Genomic DNA, 18,923 nt, shown 5'->3' on the forward strand with positions numbered 1-18,923 from the left:
GAACCCTGAGAGAGAAGGGGAGGGGAGGATAGCATGTTTGTCCAACTCCCAGTATTTTTGCCCAACAAAATGGTAACCCCCAGCTACCCCTGATCATTCTAACAACCTTAATCGCGAACAACACTTGGATTATAGAAACAATCACTAAACAGGGCTGAATTCATAGAGATGTCAGCTCAATGCCAACAACTACAATCTATTCTGCATTTTACATACCACAATATAATTTAACTCTCTTCTAATTAACAGAGTTTTAACAAAAACTATAGATAAAAAAGACAGCATTCCAATATCATGTAGCAACTTCCATGTCACCGTCAGGGAGTAAACCAGAAAAACAAAAACACAGAAAAAGATCAAATTGGTAGAAGAGAGATAAGGCAAAAAGAAATGAGTCAGAGCTATGCTGACAATAATGCCAGTTGCTTATACAGCAGAGAAAGCTATCTTAAAGATGGTTATCCTCCCCATTACCTTACTTAGCAACCACTACGAGACAACTTTACACAAGTTCTTACCAAACCAAGGCAAGCAACTGATATAATTAAGGCCATAAGTGATTTTAGTTATCATCGTCACCATCATCATCATCCTCATCGTCTGGATCATCGTCATCATCAGAGTCATCGTCATCTTTTCCCTGTCAATGAACAAATATAAGAGAACAAGATACAGCAGAAACATATTTTGCCTGTAATTTAACAGAGTCCACCAACAAAATTCCATCTCTTAGGCAATGAGTATGGCTTAACAGTAAATGTACTATTCCACATAAGGGTGCTTGCTGCAAACTTCAAACAAAATTGATACCATCAGAAAGAAAGATGTCTAATTATGCAAGTACAAACAGATTCCATCTGACTTAAGAATGTGTGTATAAACAATGATATAAACAAATAATGCATCACCATGATGAGTGTAATGTTTGTGTCTGAAATTTTACCATCTTTAAAGAGAGTAGATACTTAACCAATTCGCATTTAACCATAATGTTGTTATGTCCAACAAGATTCAACAAATTTAAAAGCAGTTACTAATTCCAATAGAGCTATATCTAAACAGATACCTAGACGTAAGGCTCCCCTAGAATAAAGAGAAAATGCATCCGATGCTTTTTCAAATCACTGCAATTTTCATTATTACTATTTCAACCTCATTCCCCCACTTTCATAATATCATTAAATCAAGGACTTCACAGATCAACATACCAAACTATTAGTATCTTCATTCTGAAATATGAATCTTTAATTTGGTCCATGATCATTCATCTCTCGACTAAACTTTCTCTACAGGACATGCATTCCAAACAATTACCTTAAGCATCACAAATTATATTATGAGATACCCACCACCCGCAATCTCAAAGTACTTCATCCAATGTAAGATTACAACCATGCTGAACTGGGTGAAGAGTTCTAGTGCTAAACTGATGCAAGAGAATCTAAAAGGCATGCACGCATACAAGACAAAAACCACATATCCAATCCCACTGATTTACATCAGTAGGATAAGACGCTTGCCCAAATGTGTCTATGAGGCACTCTAAGTATTTTAAGACCAAACTGTAGAACAGTGTGTTAAGAAATAGAAACACAATCCAAGCTCCTCTTACAATCCTGTTTCAGAGGGATTCTCCAGGATTAATATGACAAATATTGGCATGCTAATATATTTACATGATGCCAATTGGTTACTTCTGCCACACTTAGTATCAACATTATAAGATTTTTATCAAAAGAAACCAGCACCTTCCAGCATCCACTACATAGTAAAGTAGTAAGAGCACTCGGGTTAATATACTGCTATTGTAAAGAAAAGAATCGTTATTTACAACTTCAAATAGATCGTCTTGTGTAATACAGCATCTACAAACACATCTAAGTAGCATATGCTTATTACAAGAACCAGATTTAACTATGAATAACAAAGCCACACAAGGCAAATGTAAGAAACGTATACAGCAAGTACTAACGAAAGTATCTTACACGTGTCACCATAATTGATAACCACCGCAGCAAAAGGAAATGAAAAGTTAAATCCTCATCAACATATACTTTGAAGTCAAAGGATTCATCCTTTTGAACCATTTGATAAACCCTTAAAACCCTAGTAATTACCATCCATCTATGTTCACAGTTTCGTTTTTACCATCCCTGGTAAAATAAATAAATTCACATTTGAAATGCAAGCAAAACTCCAGTAAATATACTTCTCCCAAACATCTTCCATCTCGAAATGACAATATGAAGTGAGGTCTAGCACAAAATTGGACAAAGTGCTCAACCTTTGGTGATAAGAATCACAAAGAACATTAAAATAACGACCACAAAACCTAAAGCCATGCATATTTTTTCTCCAAAGAAACACTTCTAGTAAAATGCACACAAAAAGAGAGTATTAAGTTTCTAAGAAAAACTAAAAAGATCCATGTACCTCTTCATCACCTTCTTCACCATCAAAATCCTCTTCGTCAGCCTCCTTCATCAAAGAAATTACCAATAACAATTAGCAAGGGAAGCAAAACATGATCTTAGGCAACAAGTATATAACAAAATCAGGAGAAAATTCCAGAAGAAAAATATATTACATTGTTAAAATAAGTGAGAGGATTGGGCCATAAATCCTCCTTGATAATCTCCGCTACCTGTAATGTTTAACATGTGAAAAATTAGATCAGCTTTGTTACTAAATGAGTAAATAACAGAATGAGAAAAAAAACATAAAACTCCAGATAGAATAATAAATGCACACAGAAATTACCTCATCATGAATCTCATCCATATCATCTTTCTGCTGAGCATCGGTAAACCAGGTAAAGAAGCTGCATTCATGGGTAAGAAATTTAGCAGAATATAGAGCTGATTTGCAGTGACAGAGTGAGAAATGAAGAATCAAATACAAGACACTAGCATGGATGGATGCAAACATTATGTAGTAGTTATAATGCAACTTATAACAAATTAAAAAAATATGCATACATATATACCATTTATATGCACACTATACAGTATTTGCCAAGAAATTGCAATAGATATGCTCTACTCGACCAGGGCTAAGGAATACATAATCTATGTTAAATGTTCATTTGTCTAGACCAAAAAGGACACTCAATCAAACAAGGTTTGGCTCAATAAAACAGAAGGAAAATGACTCGTACAAATATGAGATTCTTAAAAAAAGCTAGGCTAAAATACAAGAAGTGAATTTTTATGTTATTGCTGAAGTCCTGAACCTGAGTCATAATTGATTGCAGGTATGATAAACAAACCTTTCTTCGGCAAATTGTCGCTTGTTTCCTTTCTTCTCATGGTTAACTCCATTTGGCAAGCCCTTCACATTAACGGAAGTAATTAATTACTACATCCAAAGAAATATATAACAAGCAGATGATTAGACATCAAAAGAGGAGAAGCCCTCACCATGCCCTCTTTCCACTTGATTTGGGTGGCAGTAATTTTGGTTCCCTCATCAAGGAAGGTAAAGGTCTTCGTAAGCTTTGTATCTTCAAAATATGGATTGGGATTGAAGTTCTGAAAACATATAAAAGAAGTTAGTCAACAAATCATCAGGACAGAGTAAAGCATGAACTACTTTTTCTTCCACCAACATTTGAGCACAAGAAAAGAAAGTAAGAGCAATTTCAATTGCCTGAAGAATAGGTCAGAAAAGGAACATAGATGAACTTACAAATGTAATCGAGTATCCAGATTTCAGATCTTTAAAATCCTCCACTTCAAGCGAGCTAATATGCTTGAATATCTACCAAGCAATAATAATTGAAAAGAAGAAGATACAGATATAAGAAAGCAGTTAACTAAATTTATATAACAGGCAAACATCCATATACATCTTTCAAAAAAATTCAAACCAAAAATCGATTTTGCGAAGTAAAATAAGCACAGAATCAATTCCAGTTAGGGAAAGAAGGGAGTTAAACCTTCTGATCCTCTTCAGTCAAAAGTTCACCAAGAGCAGGATGACTCAAGAACTGCACGTGAAAAAATCACGTCAAATTAAAACTCTAAACATGGAGATGGCTTTAAAAAATCCCCTAAATTAATAAAAAAGAACAGAATCACTTACAGCTGTTAACCAGAAATCAGGAATCGATTTGATGATGTCATTCCGCTTATCATAGACGGGTTTGCGTATCTCATTGTACTTCTGCTCCACTTCCAAGACTTTCTCACTTGCCTCTTCATTGATCTACAACATACCGAAACAGAACAAATAAATTAAATACAGAAACACCACATGTAACGATTGACCACTTTACTGTTAAGCTCATAAGCAAACATATCCATAAATCACCTTCTCCACAATAGGACATAAAAACATAACAACCTGAAGCAAACCCACCCCCATCCCCACAAAAAAAAAAAAAAGTGTTGAAGGAAGCAAGGGGGACACTAAGACACACGGCAGAGAACAATTAAAGGACTCAAGCTTTCTAAACAAATTCAGATATATCCAACATATAAATAACAAACAAAGCCGATCAAGTACAGAATTTAACAATCACAGAAATAATATTGTTAATATTTATCTCATTGACCCACAATTGAATTCAAAACAAATTCAATAGTTAGGCACTTCAAACAACGTTCAATTAAGACTATCCCAGCAAAGCACAAGGAATTAAAAAAATTTAAAAATAATCCAAATTTTGCTAGCTTATATTCCTGAATTTTTCCCATAAACCCTAAACAAGCAAAAAAGAAAAAGCAGCATAGATATGCATGGATATATTATAAATATAAATATATATATATATAAGAAACTAAAATGTAAATTAAAAATGCACCTTTTCAAGCTCGTCTTGGATCTCTTGAAGCTTTTCGATGGAAAGGACGAGGTCTCCATCGATTTGTTCAGAGTTCTCTTCTTCTCCTTTCTCTGCTAGTTTCATCTTCTTTCCTTTGTCTGCCACCATTTTTCTTTCTTATACAAAGAAAAAAGGAAACCCTAACCCTTAAAACTTGCCTTTTCTCTCTCCTGTGCTCTCTTTCTCTCTGTTTTCTCTTCTCTCTAAAACCCTAGCATTTTCTCTCCTTTGATACCTACTAGAGAGAAAAGTGAGAGAGCGAGAGGACAAAATGCTAGGGTTTTGGGAGTTTATATCTGCTCTGCTGGGGATATTTTGGGGATATACAAATGGATCAATCCGAGCATGACAGCTGGACAATGTATGGTATTATAGTCATTTGATCGTTTTTTGTAGGGGTAGCACGGGAAAGTCAAGGACGGCTTCCATCTTTTGATGTTTGGACACAGAATCTTCTAAGTATTTCAGCCAAAGAGCTGAGGCTTGCTTCAGATATTTTTTTAGATAATTTGAGCATTAACAAGCACTTGCAAAAATACAAATATTGAATTTGCTTTATGAATTTTGTGACCAAAAATTAAGAAAAAAAAAAAAGAAAATTCTGAACTTGTTATCTTCATTTTTTCTCTTCCGTTGAAATCTCAGTAACTACAAATCTCAACAATTTTTTTCCATCGTTATTATCTGTTTCTTGAAAATTATTTTTTATTCTTCTTATTACAATTATTGTTACATCTATTTGATTTATTATTTATTATTTTGTTTTTAAAAACGAGATTTTTAATTTTTAATTACAATAACTTATTTTTTAAAATACAAAATATATAATGCACAAAATTAGAGAGGAACAAAAGTCGTATCAGAACCAATTTATCCTACTTAATTGACAAAAGTTAGTTAATTTGATTTGGCTAAATTGACTAAAACGATTAATTCGATTAAGAGGGGTTGGGTCCAGTGGAGTCAATTACCCGAATTTTGAATTTATTATTTTTTAAGGCAAGTTTTGCTTGTAATTCAACCACACAGCTTCTTCATACTCACATTTAAATTAAGGGATCAAATTGCATCAAACAAATAACAAATAGCACCTAATCTTATTACTATTTTTTTGTTGATTAGAAATTTATTTATTTATTTTTTGTATATAAATATATAATCCATACCAATATTCAACTTTCAAAGTGTAACAAAAAATCAATTTATATTTTTATAAATCTTTATTTAAATAGTAATATCATTGATATAATCATATAATACACTTATAAAAAATTAAATATAATGCAAAACTAGTCCTCATAACGTGGTACTTGAGAATGGAAGGAAAGTGCACAATGCAGTGAGCGAGACCATTGCCATTGGAAAAGTGGACATGAGTGTCCGTAAAAATGCATCGATAGGCACTATGATGGAATAGCCCAAGGGAGTACCGCTGGAGATAGAAGGTGGTCAGAGAAATGCAATCGAGGCTCACAAAACCCAAACATGCTCTAAGGATACCGATGGAGAAAATAGACAAGCTGATTGGGAGGCCAAAGAGGGGACACTTGACCCTTTGAAGCATTCAGTTGTTTCACTAGGTGGGAGAGCTATTAAAAGTAATACTCCTACAAGGCTAGTAAATCCACTAGTAAAAAGAGACGGTTTGGTTGAAAAAGTCAAAGGCATGCGTGTAGCAAAGAAGGAAGGGAAGTCACCTGATAAGTTGGGTAGTGTTCGACCACAGATCATCTCACTCAAAAAGAAAGCAAGAGCAAAGGGAGCGATAATATCAACTCCCACAACTATGCTAAGTAAGTTGGTGACAGAGGAGACTCTTGGGTCAATGTTGGGAGACATGGTTGTCCAAACAATGAACAATGGAAAGATGGGCGAGAGTAACAATGAGAGTTCTTCGAACGCTTAACTCATCATTTATATTTATAATATGATTATTATGAGCCAAAAAAATTTTATGTGGACCTGTCAGGGTGCAGGTTATAATGACTTTATTGTAGTAATGAAAGATTGGATGGCGCAATATAAATTTTCAATCCTAGTGTTAGTGGAACCTCGTGTGAGTGGCGAAATGGCTGATAGAATAATCAGTTGTCTAAGACTTGCTAGATCTCACAAGGTGGAAGCACTTGGCTTTACTAAAGGGATTTGGGTTCTTTGGCAGGACGATATTCAAGTCTCAGTGATTCGCAACCATTTTTAGTGTGTTCATTTGTCAATTAAGTACCCTATTGGATCTACTTGGCTTCTGTCAGTAGTGTATGGCAGTCCCAACAAAGTAGCTAGACGAGACTTATGAGAGGAACTATCTACTTTTGCTAGTGGAGTCGAAACACCGTGGATGCTAATAGGAGATTTTAACGCTTTTCTTTTTAGACATGAGAAGGCAGGAGGATTTCTGACAAGGAGCTGCCTGTGTACCCAATTTCAACGATTCATTGATAATTTCGAACGTTGGATTTGAGTTACAAGGGACCAAAATTCACTAGGCAAAGAGGGTTGGTGGCAGAACGGATTGATAGGGCCATTTGTAACGTCAGATGGAGGCTTTTGTTTCAGGAAGCGGTAGTTCATCATTGACCTAGGGTGCAATCTGACCATCAACCACTACTTGTAGTGCTAGATGACCACTATAATCGCCAACCATCATCTGTCTGTCACTTTCAATCTGCATGGCTAACTCACGATGACTTTGGTAGTTTTGTTCAGCAAGCATGGGACAATTCAGATAATTTAGCTACAAATACCGTAAACTTTACTACTAAGGCTCGCTAATGGAATAAGAGAGTTTTTGGGAATATTTTTCATAAAAAGAGACGATTGTTGGTGCGATTGGGAGGAGTTGAAAAGCTTTTGAGCATCGTCAATCTCCATACCTTCAAGAGTTGGAAAATAACTTGAGAATAAAATATGTGAAAATTCTTAAGCAAGAGGAGGCTTTTTGGATGTAGAAAGCAAAAACTGATTGGATCAAATTTGGGGATGCAAATACTAAGTATTTTCATGTTTGGGTGGTTCGTCGAAAAAATAAGCTAAAGATTGTGAGGTTGAAAAATGAGCATGGGAATTGGTGTGTTGATCAGTCGACACTTAGATTACAAGCTGTTACATTTTTCAGAAACTATATTCGAAAGATAATGGGACATTGCCATCCTACCCCATCAAAGGTACTTTTCCTATACTCAATGATGAGGACTATTTAAGGCTCATGCACCCAGTAGAAAGTAAAGAGGTTTATGATGCACTATTTGAAATAAAGCCTTTGAAAGCCCCCAGGTTAGATGGACTACTTGCTTTATTTTTTCAATCTTAGTGGGCAACAATTGGCCAGAGTTTAGTCAAATATGTATCACATGTCATGGAGGGTGGAGATTTCAGAGATAATATGTACAGCTCACTTATTGTTTTAATCCCCAAAGTGTCTACACCAGAAACTATTTCTCAATTTCATCCCATTAGTTTGCTTCCAGTTGCATTTAAAGTGTTAATGAAAGTTACTACTAACAAACTCAAACTAGTGATGAATTTTTTAGTGGCAGAACCATGAGCAAGCTTTATACCAGGGCGACAAATTGTAGATAATATAATTGCAGCGTAAGAGGCGATGCATTCATTCGAGAAAAAATAGGGATGTATCGGATGGATGATGGTGAAAATAGATTTGGAAAAAGCATATGATAGGCTTGGTTGGGCTTTTATCTATGACACACTAAACTTGTGAATCTAAATAAAATTGTGAATCTATTGACTCGAAGTTGGCAATGCAGTAACACAAGGATTCTATGGAAAGGGTCTCACTCGACAGCATTTCATCAATCGAGAGGTGTTAGACAGGGAGACTTATTATCTCCCTACTTGTTTGTACTGTGCATTGAGAGGTTGGCTCATGGGATTAATGCAACCGTTCTAAATGGTTCATGGAAGCTAGTGAAGTTAAGTCCTAGGTGCCCACCATTGACTCATTTATTTTTTGCTGATGATCTGGTACTTTTTGTAGAGGCTTCGGTTGAACAAATGGAAGTGATAAATGGAGTTCTTGAGGAGTTTTGTGAATACTCAGGACAAAAGGTGAATGTGGATAAGTCTTTATTTTATTGCTCAAGGAATGTGGGTCGGGCCATTATCAACAATTTAATGAGTTATTCTGGATTTCAATATTCTGATGACCTTGGCAAATATCTTGGGATCTTGTTATTGTCAGGCCGTAGAAGAACAAGTTCGTATAATTATTTGGTTGACAAAGTTCGTATGAGACTTAGTTTTTGGAAAGCATCAAGGCTTTCATTTGCAGGACATCTCACACTAGTAAAATCCATATTGATGACTATCCCGAACTATACAATGCAAGCAATTTCGATACCTCTCAACATTTATAAGAAAATCAAGCGCTTGTGTAGAAACTTCTTATGGGGAAGTGATGAACACCATCGAAAGGTTCATCTTATTAATTGGGAACAATTGTGTCGACCTAAAGATGAATGAGGCATGGAAATAAGAAGGCTAAAACTTATGAATGAGGCATTTTTCTTGAAATTATTATGGCAGCTTAAAAATAAACAGGAGGCACTTTAGGTTAGAATTATGAAAGGTAAGTATAATATTAATATTGATCGAAGGCCAGAAAGTATTCAAAGAAGTGGAGCTTCTAGCCTATGGACTGCATTAAGATGACTATGGCTAGTTTTTATGTCTGCTACTAGATGGGCAATTAGAAATGGCATGTCAGTGAATTTTTGGAAGGATAAATGGCTAGGTGACAAAATGCTGGCTAATATAACATACAGAGTGGCAAATCTGGCATTAGACAAGGTTTTGGTGAGAGACTTCTTGAATCCAAATGGTCACTAGAACCATGACAAATTGTCCAACTACCTTGCGTACAATGTGGTGCTGCAGGTGTTACAAATCATGCCTCCCACACTAGCTATCTCACAAGATGTACCATATTGGGGAGTATCTGTATCGAGTAAGTTTACTATAGCATCGGCATATGACTATTTAAGACAGTTATCGTCACCGACAGATGCCAACTCAAGTGGAATGTGGCAAGGTGCTTAGAGGTGGCAAGGGCCACAAAGGGTAAGAACATTCCTTTTCCAATGTTTGCATGGGAGGCTCTTGACCAATAGAGAAAAACTGTGTAGAAGGCTTACTACAAATTCGTTGTGCCCACAATGCAAGATGAAAGATGAAACCATGACACATGTACTACGGGACCGCATGATGGGTACGTCTTTATGGGTAAGAATCATTCCACAAGACGAGCACAATGCGTTTTTCACATTACCATTACGGGAATGGCTGGTATGTAATCTCTAAAAACATCAGTTGATACTAGGCAACCCATGGTCTATTGTATATGGTTTGGTTTGTTGGCATCTGTGGAAGTGGCTCAATTGTGTGGTGTTTGATGCTGCCACTACTCCAATTAGAAACCGCCTAAGTCTGGTTAAAAGTATGGCAACTGCTACAACAGCAGCACTAGCAAAATTTGACGTCATTCAGATTGATAGAAGAAGTTCTGATCGGATGGAGGGCTCCGCAGGTTGGCTGGGTATGCATAAATATGGATGGAGCATACAAGAAATCAATAGATGAAGCCTTTGCAGGGGGAGTAATTCGTAATTCGGAAGGGGATTGGCGAACCGGCTTTGTGGCGAAGCTAGGCAAATGTTTAGCATATAGAGCTGAATTATGGGGAGTGCTTCACGATCTTCGACTGGCTTGGGATTCTAGGTTCAAAAAAGTGATGGTACAAGTTGACAATAAGATGGTTGTTCAGGCGATATTAATGGACAAGTTACTGCCATGTGCGAATACTGATTTAATACGTGCAATTAAAGACATTTTGCAAAAAGAGTGGGAGGTCCATTTTGTGCATATCTACCGTGAAGGTAATATGGTAGCAAATTATTTGGCTAATTATGGTTTTATTTCAGTAGAATCTTATGTTCTCTTGAGCATCCTCTAATTGGAGCAAGAAAACTATTAATGTATGATATGTTGGGAGTCTGTCTTCCACGAATGATCCCAATTCAATAAAAGAACTCTTTTTCCAAAAAAAAAAAGATAAAATTATCTACATAGCCTTTTTTTTTTATCAAAATTTATTTGTTTACAAAATATGTGATCATCATCTCACTTATTTATTCAAAATTATGAAAGATTTTTTATTAATCATTTTCTTTTATTTAAGCAAATCATTTACAACAATTATAAAACACTTACATAAAATCTAAATGGGTAGTTAACTAATTAAGAATTATTTATTCAATTCTTATTATTTCTTGATCTTTTAAACTAAGTTCTCCATAATCTATATTAGAATAATTATAATCTTATGTGAATTTTAAATTAATAGACCAAATAATATTTATAATTAGACAGTTTAATAGTTTCTATAATAATCTCTTTTTAAAAAAACTCCTATTTCATTTACTACTTCTTTTCATTTTTTTTGAGAAAATTAGAAAACCGTGTAAAAATAATGCTTGTTGAATTTGCAAATATTTATAATTTTTTTCCCAAAATAAGTTTATATTAACCATAAAAGAAGATGTGATGCCAATGATATTCCAAAAGAAACTATTAAGTAAATTGAAAAGCTAAAAGCATTTAGAGGATAAAATAAATGCAATTAAGTCGGTTAAGAGCCAAAATCGATCCCTTTGGTTAAATCTTTTAAAAAAGTCGATTAAATCGATTAATGAAATTTTTTAACTGATTTAACTAACTAAACCGATTGCTTACCCCAAAATATACTAACATTTTCTTTTTCGAAATATTTATTTATCTTTTTCTTTGTTGACTTAAAGTTTAGATTCAAATTCATCTTGTCATTAATACTTTCGGTTTGCAAAAAACACAAAAAGTAAGTTAAAAATGAGTATATGGAACAAGTTTTGTTCAAAATTAGAAATATGGTTACGTAATATGTGAAAGATAGGGTTGAAAATTGCACATAAATATACGATTCAATAATAAATGGATGCAATTTTTTTAATTTAAAAAATAAATTTGGAATATTCTCTCGCTCAAATCAAAAGGTAAAATTGAAAATGAGCGACTGAGGCCCATTCGTTGCTAAAATGCAACAAGAAATTAAAGATCTCGAGCCCAAACTCACACCTCATGATGGGTTCAAGTTCAAGTAGATGGTCCTATTACTCTTACTTTACCAAATGCAACCATTTCGACCTTTTTCTGGCACATTAAGTTTCCATATTATTATTATTTTTTGATATATATATATATATATATGTATGTATATATGCACGGCTAATTACATCATGCTCATGATAAATAACTTCAAATTTATTACAGCTGAAAGTAAATTTTATGAGTCTGTAGCAACTTCAAGATATTGGGTTGTTAATATTTTTAAGAAAATTGACAACTTTTAGAGATCTAACTTCAATATAACTTTCTAATACTCATTTTTCCCCAAGTGAATCTGAAAACCTACAAAATGTTAACAAAAGGAGTCAACATTAATGGCTGAGGAGGCTACTAACCACGACTGGCTGGCTCGATCAAGTACGAAACAAAACATTTTATTTTCAATAAACCAATGATTAAAAAATCATCTTTTCATAGGTTGAAATTGTGAGTTTGATTAAATAAAAAATATATTATCAAAGTCGATAATTTAATAATTCGATTGATGTTCAATTTCGATATTTAATTTTCAATTAAGATGATTATGATCACGATTAATCTCGAAACAGAACGAATAAAATCGAAAAAAAATACCAGTTTTTATGCCAATTCTTAATCCCATTGGCTGAGGGTCCAAATCGTAGTGGTTCATCACAACAATTCTCCATAAATCATACTTTTTGCAACAATTGTGAATATATTTTACTATACATATATATATATATATATATTTATTTCTTTATTTCTCTCTCCCTGTAGTTCAGAGTTAGTCCAAACTACTTTAGCTTCCTTTCTTTTTCTCTCAAATTTTCATACTTCTTATACCGAAGCTAGGCCCCTTTATATAGTCGTAATCTCTACAATCACTTATATTCTAACTCAAAAGGGGTCGTTAACTTTTCAGTAATAACCAATAGAGTCATCTATTGGAGATATATAAAATAAAAAAATATCAGCAAAATGGTTTAAATGATGATGGGTAGAATTAAAATCCATGAAATTGAAAACCTGGGGTGTTAAATTGATGAAATATATAGCCATGTTATTTGATTGATGTGGCAAGTTGCACAATATTTAATTTATTGGCTAATAATGAACCCAAAACCAAGTTGAAATTTTTTTGGTTTAACTCTTGCACTAATAATTAGTTCCATTAGTTATGCTTCGTTTTCAGGTATGAGTAGGTGGGTCAATCTTGCTGATGGGTTCACATAAAACTTTTGAGGCCTTGAGTTTGCATCTTGTCCAAGGCACTCCGCCTTTAATATCTAATCTTGTTTTGTCTCGCCGACATACCCTTCCTCACTGTTTTGCTTTCTGGGTTTGTGCTGATGTTGGAATCAGATAACAACAGTTGCAGTGGGATTTTAAACACCACCATGCTGTGGTTCCAGCAGAGTTCTGAGGCTTAATAAACATTAATCACTGGATGTGCATTCTGCTTTCAGGTATGTAGCCTTGAACCATGAAATATACATATACGGTTGCCTAGTCTAAGTGGTCCATGACAACTATTGTATTCAAATTAATGTCATTCAATCCTATTGGTCCCTTGACAACATTCCTTAGCCAACCTGTGCCTTGATTTATCACATAACAACTATTACAAGTAATTTTGCTTAATGTTCATCTTTTAAGAGTGGATGTGATGGACAACCTCTCCTTCCCCTTCCCCCTCCCCCTCCCCTCTTTCCTTTACATTTATGGCTTAACATTCACGCTTCGTCACATCATCCATGATAGTAAAACAAAAATTTTGTGTTCTAAATTATATATTTCATAGAGAATTTAATGATATATATATATATATATATATATATAATAAAGATTTTCAATGACAAAAAAAATCAAGTTGTAAGTACGGTAACCGTATCGTAATCTAATAGAATTATATTGATTTAATTTATAATCCATACAATTGATATAATTATATTTGATTATAGTAACATTCTCTCAAACTCAAAGTCGTATGATAGATACTAATTTGAATTTGGAAACTAAATCTTGAAATCAGCTAGTGACCGAAGCGATGATTTTTCAATGACAATACGTCAAAATTTGCATCCAATCATAAAAACTCTTCATATCTTAAACCCTCATATTCTAATTGTTTCTTGTCAAAATGGATGTAATTGGTTTAAAAACTTCAAAGTTCTCCATCTTACAATTAGATTTAACAAAAATAGAGGTCAAAATCAAAATTAGAATGTCAAAATTAATATAATTAGTGATTTTATAGGAGTGCAAATATGATGGGATGACGTGTTTTAGTTAATGTGATAAGTTAACATGGTAGAATAGGTGGCAAGACAACATGACAAAACTTGTGATAGATAAATAACGTGACAAAATACGTGACAGACAGTTGACTTACAAATGACATAACGAATCACTTGACAAACAGTTTATTTGTAGATGATTTGACAGAATATATGATAGACATATGACGCAACAGAACACGTGGTAGATAGTTGACTTGCAGATAACGTGATGGGTCACTTTGTAAGCAGTTAATTGATAAATAATATGACAGAACACATGACAGTTATTTTGAATAGCATATGATGTGCTCGAACACCTGACAGGTAGATGACATGACAAAAGATGCGATAAATGACGTAATAGATGATGTAGATGATGTAACAAAACATTTGACAAGATGACGTGACAAAATGACATGATAAATAAATAACTTGACAAAACACGTAATAAACAGTTGATTAACAAATAACGTAACAAATAAATATATCAATACATAAAGTAAACCGTATGGAGATAAGGTGTTAGAGAATAAAAAGTAAATAGATGCCTCTTGATACCATAGTAATAAAAGAAAAATTTTATATTTTGAATTGTGTCCTTTACAAAGAGACTAATGAAGTATATATAGAAGAAATTTTCAAAGATTTAAGAGAGAATCTAGCTGACAATATCGTAGTCAGCATCCTAATATGATAAACTCACACTAATTTAAACTATAATATGTATAATTGTTATGATTATGTTACCTATGCAATGAGTGTTTTTCAAGGCACATTTACCTAAGGCAGGTTTTATGCATTGTAAAAGAAAAACATAACATATTCTTCTGTGAAAAACATCGTTATGGTTTTAGGAGTTGTGAAAACCACATAAGTTATTGGTGAGTAGCAATATCTCCAGCAGCAGGCGAGATAACTTTTTAATATGTAACCATCAGCAGTTGTTGCATAATATATCTTTAGTAGCAGCCCAATTATAGTTTGTTGCAAAACTAATAGCTTGCTTATGGATATGGTTGCAGTTCATCTGTCTTTCTCAGTTTGACAGGGTGATTTTCACCATTCGATCTCAAGTCAACAAGTACAGAGATTTTGCTGTTATGGCCTAATTACTTTCTTTACTTATCTGATAGGATTTTCCAAAATCTAGAATGGATTGTGTTTACTAGATTCCCAACCTAGTTTCCATGAGACGAAAGGGAGAGAAGAGAGCATGGGATCCACTCCCAACATCCACCTTTAATTTCAGATGGTTATGGAATTTATTGTAGCAACCCAACTTGCTGCAGTATGTATCTGTGCGACTGCCTGTCATCAGTTGAGCATGTCATTGTGGACAACATTCTTGGTAGTTTCCATCATTAAATTATAAAACCATTGAAACTTGATGCCACAGTTTTTGAACTTGTGGCGCCTTTTCATCCTATTGTTTGCACTTGCATCTGTGCCATCAGTACTTGGAAGCAGGGTTATCCATCTTTCAAACAATTAAGATCCTGGATGGGACTAGCTGTTTCTTTTTTATTTTCTAATAACTATAAGTAGCAAAGAAATAGAAAAATCTTGTCATTATGGCACAGACGGGTTGCATTATAAAGTATAATTCAACAATGCGACAGGGCTACATGGCAAACGTGGGAGTTGCATTCTAGAACATATGCCACTTTTTCTGAAGCATGTGTCTTCATGTTTTAGGATCTTCAGTTTTGGAATAGAGGAATAAATACCAACGCAAAGCTCTATGTTTGTAGGCTCTGAAGTGAGGCAAAGATGGCTTGTTAAAAAGCAACTTCACTTAAAAGTTGGAAAGAAGCTCCAAAACATGAATGCCCCCCCAGCTGAAAATCAAGAGAACAAGAATAAAACTTGAACTAATGAATAAAGGTAATTGATTAGACAAGGGTGGTCAGTTATATGTGGTCTATTAACCCTCTTTTGGGTCCAATTGCCTAGACAAATTCAGATTCTCCTTTTATGTTTCCGGATGTTGTGCATTTCAGTGACACAAACTATTAAGGACCATTGTGCTAAATTTACTACAGAGAAAATCAGTACTTACAAGGCAGATAGAAAAAGAACATAGCCAGGTTGAAATTTATATGCAATATTTAGGAGAAATTACATAATTAAAAGAAAATATATGTTAAACGGAAAACTTTTCAGCTAGCTTCTTCCACAATCAACCTTGGTTTACCCCATGCCCTGCCGCGTAGGCAGAGTCTTTAATGCATGTGCAGAAGAGCAATTGTGAGTTTTCTCATGGGAAATCAAGATCTTTCACCTTAATGTCAGCTTGTAAGAGTCTTCCTGACATGGGGGTGGCTGAATTTGGAAGATGGTGTAGGTGAGAAGGCTTTGACTTCTCATCAGTTCTGTATGCAGTTTCAGCAACCATAACTGCTTTGTGACTCTTGCACCCCAACATCCCACCTGTTCGGCTTTTTTGTGCCTCTTTGTCTGGTAAAACTTTGGCGTTGGCAACTCTACTGGCTGTTTTTGATCCCGGAGCTCTATTATTTTCTGCTGGTTTCTTTTCATGATAATCTGAAACAAATGAGCTGTCAGCTGCACTGGCTGTGACAACACTCCATTCAATGCTGGTCTCGCTCGGTGCATATGGGGTCATGCAGCTAGACATGCCATCAGATTCTTGCCTTGTGAACAAGGCCTGACCACCGCCGGATATGTTATCTATCTCAAAGAGATCTGAGCTAGCATCACTCTCAATATCATCGCATGCCTGGCTGCTTCTGGAAATAGATGAAATGGTTGGGGCATTTGGAATGGCATCCCAAGTTAACATGGACAGTTTCCTCTCAAGGTTCTTGGCTATGTCTCCCTTCTTCACTGCACTGGAGCCAAACACTTCCAAGGACTTCCTTGGATCATCCAATTGTGTTTTAACTGTCACATTGTGAAGCCCAGGTTTCAGAACTGGCGGTCCAAAGTACACTTCTCTGTTTGATCCCACGCTCATTTTATCAAAACTCTGGCTGTCAAACTCATCTTTCACCTGAAATTTTGCTTGAGGCAGCTTCCTTCTAGCCATATTGGTATACCTGTGATTGATTTGAATGGGTTCTTTTCTTTTCTCTTTTCCATGAACCCTTCCATGATCAAGATTTTGATTGACGTAAACAGATTTCCCATCTGAACAAGACCCGGTGCAGCTAAGATTAGAGAAAAAGCTCCTTCCATCTACCTTCTTTTGCTTGTTTTCAGATCGGTTTCTCATAAAACTTCGTAATAAAGCAGTTTGGCTGTTCCAACTTGCTTCAGAACTTACACTTGGAGTTCCAGGCCAGCGCCTTGGAGTCATCTGATGCAGATCAACTTGGTTTTCCATTTGAAGCCAACGCTTATTTGCATACTTATCATCAAGCTTTGGACTGTCATCATCCAGTTTCATGTTGAAGTATTTTTCAGCTCTAAAGACACTAATTTCACCCTCTTCAGTCTTATTTCTCTCTAAGCGTGCAGGAGCATGAATCCCGATATTTGGAGCGATGGCAGGATGGGGCTGCTGAATTGCAGGTTCTGCAAGCTTATGCACAAAGATTTCTTCTGCTGTGCTAAGGTAAGAAGAAAATGAGACCTCGCCGAGACTGGTGTTCCTCTTCTCACCATCCATTGTCAAAGACATGCAGGTACAGGAAGGTGTGTTTGAAGTTTAGAGAAGCTCTATAAGCAAGTTTATAAGATGAGGCAGTTAAATTAGAAACAAACAGAGAACTACAGACTTTTCAAAAGAAGAAGAAGAAAAAAAAAGAGAACTACAGGGCAGAGAATTGGTGCTGTGAAACTTGAGAAAAGCAGGAACCGGGGGTAGAGGGATTCGACTTGACAAAGTGACCTTTCAAGTTTCAAAAAATTAAGGTTCGGACAAGCTAGAAAAGAAAGCAGGGGGTGTTGAAATTGATTTAACAGGAATTTTTTATTCGAGGAAGGACTGGAGCTAACTTGGCTTATTGAGAAGCAGATTATGTACACATAGACCTGTAGGGCTGCAACTTTCCAAGGTTTAATGAGGTCCTACTTACCTTGGGCTTGATTGACAATTCATCACATTTTCTCGCCGCATGTACTTGTAGTTTTTCATTCCCCCACTGATTTCCTGATATGGGGAATTATCCCCCTTACTTTTTCAGCACTATGCACGTATATTCAAAACTGTTTCATCTTCCTACTCCGCTTGCTATCTATGGATGGTGTGGTGACAAGTGGCACATGGCTGCAGTTTAACGTCTATACCATCCTTTGGAGAAAAGCATCAATCTAAATAAATACAACTCCAAATTGTTGCTTCATTCGTGCCATTTTTATTTATTTTTTGGGTTTCAGAGGTCCAACAATGTGAGTGATTGTTTACCCGCAGTACATGATTGTATATTTATTAAAGGAACCCCACAACTTAAGAATTTAAAGTTGTACTTCACATGAATAATTGTCAGACAGCAAACGTTGCTTGTGTTTCTTCATCTGAAACGTTTTGCTTCACTGCTGGCTGGCTGAAAATGGTGATGCTATTGTGGTGAACAACAAACAGATGATAGATTGATCTGATGCATGAAACAATAATATGCAGCAGAATTAAGCAATCAGGTATCCTATATATAATCATCCAGAGAAGTAGTTAAGAAGAATCCAGATTTTATGGGAGGTGAATTACAAGTCATGAATGC

At 35.1% G+C, this 18,923-nt stretch overlaps 2 protein-coding genes across 2 annotated transcripts; both read right to left on the reverse strand.

The window, feature by feature from the left end:
- Positions 1–129: 129 nt before the first annotated feature.
- NRP1 (NAP1-related protein 1) lies at positions 130–5,099 on the reverse strand. Its single transcript, XM_018118017.2, has 10 exons — positions 4,805–5,099; positions 4,084–4,206; positions 3,938–3,988; positions 3,688–3,759; positions 3,420–3,530; positions 3,269–3,330; positions 2,761–2,821; positions 2,588–2,644; positions 2,434–2,478; positions 130–640 (listed from the first exon to the last, which is right to left on the reverse strand). Exons 1-10 carry the CDS (start codon positions 4,931–4,933, stop codon positions 563–565), a joined length of 789 nt encoding a protein of 262 aa, XP_017973506.1. The 5' UTR covers positions 4,934–5,099; the 3' UTR covers positions 130–562.
- An 11,209-nt stretch (positions 5,100–16,308) lies between these two features.
- On the reverse strand, positions 16,309–18,368 carry LOC18604663 (protein PHYTOCHROME KINASE SUBSTRATE 1). Its single transcript, XM_007037255.3, has one exon. It carries the CDS (start codon positions 17,882–17,884, stop codon positions 16,499–16,501), a length of 1,386 nt encoding a protein of 461 aa, XP_007037317.3. The 5' UTR covers positions 17,885–18,368; the 3' UTR covers positions 16,309–16,498.
- Positions 18,369–18,923: the final 555 nt, after the last annotated feature.

The sequence above is a fragment of the Theobroma cacao genome, chromosome 3 (genome assembly GCF_053813885.1).
Source record: "Theobroma cacao isolate CCN51 chromosome 3, ASM5381388v1, whole genome shotgun sequence".
NCBI classification, from domain to species: domain Eukaryota; kingdom Viridiplantae; phylum Streptophyta; class Magnoliopsida; order Malvales; family Malvaceae; genus Theobroma; species Theobroma cacao.